We start from the raw sequence: 4,804 nt of genomic DNA on the forward strand, positions 1-4,804 counted from the left end.
TCAAGATCATATAGCAGACTCATGTAGTTTCTAAACTGTACAGAGTTTTGCCTGGGGGAGAGATGCAGCGTTCATTTTATTATGGTCTGGAGACCTTCAAGTAGACTTGATTACACTGTCTCACATTCAGCTGTATCAATAGCCAGTTAATCATATTAAAGGCTGAGACAATCCCCTACAGGAGCAGCAAAGACTCTAGGGAGAAGGGAAGGCGGTAAAATTACAATAAAACCACCATCTTGCAGGTTAATTCCCTGTACTCCCATTATGCTCACATATATGGCCATCTTACATCTTTACAAGGTGGACCACTGACCCAATTATCCCTTCACAAAGTCCCGAGCTGTCTTTCTTTCACACACATTCTCCAGCCTGCACGATATTTTGTTCTTAAGCCAAACAAAGCCTAAACAGATCATCAGTTTTCTTATATTTAGGGTATATGACAGGATGATATTAGTTTTTCATTGTAGCTGCTCTGTCAACAGCTCCTTTGCTTTTCTCGGCTATGAAAATGTGGTTTTATTATTTACAGCTTCAGCCCCGAGACGGTGCCAAAGATCTGTCAGTGTTGGACAGCATTGAGAAACCATGAGGGTTTCAATTGGTCATGGCTTACGGTACTTACTACACTTTTAACAGTCTGGAAACATTATTCTTGACTGCATTAAACAATGCCTTCAGCAAAAATAAACATTACACAGAACAACTTTAAAAAGAGGTGGATAAAGAGACAGAATAACGTCACTAAATGATCATAATATAAACATCAAACGGTCGTGCAGAGAGCTGCAGATCTCACCTGGGTTACAGTCTGTGAGCAGGGAGCAGATGGACAGCAGCACCTTGGAGATGGTGAGGGCTGGGCTCCAGTTGTCCTTCAGGATGTCCAGACAGATCACCCCCTGACTGTTGATGTTGCAGTGATAGATTCTCGTACGGAAAGTTACCTGCAAAAACAAACATTCTACAGTTTAGAGATTTGAAAACAGAATGTTCTCAATTTAGCCAAATACAAGAAAATAGGACTGCCACAACGGTGGAAATTGTGGTGCATAGATGAAAGGATGTATATCTATAATTATAGTTGTTTACTCTTTACTGGAACTAAGAAGAAAAATAATTATGAATAAACAATGATACAAATAGTAAAGATATCACACTTTCCCAGAGCTCATGGTGAATTGTTTTCATTGCTTGTTTTTGCAAACAAACAGTCCAAAAACCAAATAGATTCATATTCACATTCATTTATAGAAAACTAAGAACATTTGAGAAGCTGAAACGTTTGCTAATCAAAGTAGTTTGATTTGATTTGAGTGATTTATTGTTTTTCAGAGTGTCACTGAGAGAAAGGTGGATTTTTAGGAAACAGGAGAGCTTTGGATTCAACCAATTGGCTTTCACATTTTGTTGTGAAAAACACTACTATATTTTGTTTGAATTACTCCTATAAGCTATAGGGGATGATCACCTTATTTTTCAATTATATTCAAACAGAGTCATGTACCTTCTTGATAGCTCCACTGATGGCCATTTAACAATATTAGTTCATGTGTCTGGATGTGTATGTAGCCACACATGATGTATAAAAGGACTATAAAGTGAAACCTGTCTTATTTGGATTTTCTGGGTATGAAAACAGCATTTATTATTTTTTTCTTTCATATCAAGCAACACCTTTGATTCTCAGGATATTTGAATACATCAGACCAACAGAGGGCAGCATGGTGTAAAATCAAAACACAACAGCTTTGTTGCCTCTGTGAAAACTGGACCCCATTGTTACACCCAAGTGTACATTAAATCCTTTACTGGTCAGTACACCACACAGTTACAAACAGTGACCCATAACAAGTAGACTAATGTTACCGTGATTTATTGGAAACCTTGATTACCTCAAACACCCTCACAAACCAGCCCACTGCTGTGTCTGCCGTCTGTCTCGGCTCAGATTTGAGCTTGACATCCGTTTGGTTTCTGACACTCGACACCACTGTCTGCCTCCGCTGCTCCAATCACCAACATCTGGCCTCGCTGACCCTGACCCTTCGGAGGAAACCTCTAATGAGCTTTGGCATTCCCAAAAATCACACAGGGGCAGGACGTTATAAATAACCAACACTGCACCCCCACCCCCAGCGCCTAACAGAGCACAGAGCTCCTCTCCTGGCCTGCGTTCAGAAACAGAAACACATCCACCTGGCAAACTTGTCGTCTTTTGTTTGTATTTTAGAGTCTTGAGATTCAAAGTCGGATCCTGGATCCAAAAGCCTGAGGTCTGACTGCATTCAGTAACTGCAGTTCAGTGGAGCGTTTCTATACAGAGGGAGTGCATGGAAGCTACTGGCCGAAGGGATAGTGCGCGTGCGTGTGCGTGTGCGTGTGTGGAGGGCTTTGGCTGCAGATCACAGTGTGTCGGAGGGGTAGGAGGTATTGGAGGGGGCGGAAACACTCGAGTCCCTCTGGCAACAAAAAAGCTGGTCCGGAGCCTGTGGATTTGTTTGAGTCTGCTGTCAAACACAGAGCTGGTGGTTACACAGCACAAAGAGCGAGAGAGAGGCAGAGAGGAGGGCAAGGGAACATGGGGAGGGGTGTCCGTAACAGAGGGGAAAATTAAGGCCAAGTAAAAGGGTAATAGGGTGCATTGCAAACCAAAGGGAGATTGGTGCTGACAGTCTGCGTTGTGTTGAGACATCCCTTAAGTTCTCACCACATAAAACAAATAGAAGCTAAGCATCGAACAGGATTTGAGCTCAAATCAGGACAATAGTTAAAGAAAGGGTCAAAAAAATGCTAATTAAGCAGTAGAGTGTCGAAAAGCTGCAGTGCGGGTCCCACACCTTCCCAGTGTGATTTAATGTGCTCTCCTAACTTACTTTCACCTTTATACTGCTGTCGCTCATAAAAGTCACCCTACATCAGGCCTTCCACTCATTTATCTCCTGTACCCGCTTATCCTGTAAAGCCAAGGATCCCATTTATGTGTCTTGGAGTTGACTTGTACTCGGCCATCAAACATTTGAACTATATGATTTGGCAAGAAAAAAAGCTGACTCATAATTACACAACTTTACAGGCTATTATAGGCTTTTTCGCTGGGATTACCTTGAGCTTGGCGCAATCTGTCTGCGCTGTGTAATTCTCGTCACTCCCTGTCACAACCCCAACATACAATACTGATTTTAAACTGAAGTATGCTATCAGTATGTGAGCTAACAAGTCATCACCACCCTCTGGGTTTCAGCAGTGCATATAATCTCTTCGAGGACACTATCTTTCATTTAGAAAACACAAATACAAAATCGTGTCTGTCTCTCACTGCTGTTTTCTAACTCATATGAAGACTCGTTTGAATGGAAAAGAGATTACTGGACCTACATGATTATGTAAACCAGTAAAAAAAAGTAGGATCCTATCTTATAATTTTAAATTTGCAAACTGTTACCTGATATTGTACATTCTAAAAAGTCTGTGCTGTAGCCTAATCCATTAAACACAGGGCATGACGAAGGGTGGACAGGTTTCCAGTCTGTCACGGGGCTGCTTGAAGAAAAACATGACCTATATAATGAAAGATAATGAGTCTGTTCTGATAAGCCTAAAATGCATGGGAAAGGAGACAGACTGCACATCAGAAGAACATGTGATGTGTTGTGGTTTCAGTAGCCCTTCCTCATTACAATTCTTTACTCAAATCTAAGTTAAAACCCGTCAAAAATCTATATATGTTTTTAACCATAAATGGATCACATGACTACTGTGACTTAGAGATCACTCCTGAATTTCAGCATTTTCTCGCTCTCACTGCTCTCATCAGTTCTGTTTTCACCCCCAGCCGGCAGCCGTCACAGCGAGAACACTGATAAATTCAGTGTTCGCTACCTGCCCAGTATCACACGGCAGACACACAAAGGTGGTGGTAAACATAGTGTCACATTTTGAATCTAAAAAGCTAAACCTTTCGTCTCAGCAGATGAAAGCATGGTGAATATTGGAACAATTCATCAGGTGGCCAGGGGACGTGACTCCAGATGAATGCTAATGTTGCTCGGTATCTGCTGGTAATAACAATCCACATGATCATATGGAGCTGCACAAGGAACATCGGATATAAAGTGAATAGGGTTAGGATTACATTACGCTGTGTAAAGCGCACATATTTTCTATATAGTATGTCTATTTTATTTATATGTATAGTAAGTCTTTATATTTTAAACACACTCTTTATCTTTAATTTTATCAGCACCATGTCACTATTATTTATTTATATGTACAATTTTAGAACGTTTTTATATTGTCCTGTTCCTGTAAGCCAGTACAACGAAATTTCGTTTTAATAGTACTAGGGATGCACGATATTGGTTTTTTGAAACCGATACCGATAACTTCCTGCTTCTCAAGACCGATACCCGATAATAATATAATATATACAGGACTGTCTCAGAAAATTAGAATATTGTGATAAAGTTCTTTATTTTCTGTAATGCAATTAAAAAAACAAAAATTTTGTTTTTTTAATTGCATTACAGAAAATAAAGAACTTTATCACAATATTCTAATTTTCTGAGACAGTCCTGTATATATTATATTATTATCGGGTATCNCAGAGATGACCCAACCCCCACCTACTAGTCTTTTTTTTTTACCACCAGGCGTGCAAAAACTACAGGTCCATTTAATATATATATATATTATATTATTATCGGGTATCGGTATCGGTCTTGAGAAGCAGGAAGTTATCGGTATCGGTTTCAAAAAACCAATATCGTGGATCCCTAGTACTATTAAAACGAAATTTCGT

General features: G+C 40.0%; 1 protein-coding gene across 1 annotated transcript in view; it reads right to left on the minus strand.

Moving 5' to 3' along the window:
• Positions 1-755: 755 nt before the first annotated feature.
• ube2e2 (ubiquitin-conjugating enzyme E2E 2) overlaps positions 756-4,804 on the minus strand; it is a 23,824-nt gene continuing 19,775 nt past the window's right edge. Inside the window, exon 5 of the mRNA XM_010778617.1 lies at positions 756-950. Within this exon, the coding sequence (XP_010776919.1) occupies positions 756-950 (195 nt within the window). The remainder of the gene's footprint in view (positions 951-4,804) is intronic.

The sequence above is a fragment of the Notothenia coriiceps genome, unplaced genomic scaffold, assembly GCF_000735185.1.
Source record: "Notothenia coriiceps isolate Sejong01 unplaced genomic scaffold, NC01 NC01_scaffold00000339, whole genome shotgun sequence".
NCBI lineage: Eukaryota > Metazoa > Chordata > Actinopteri > Perciformes > Nototheniidae > Notothenia > Notothenia coriiceps.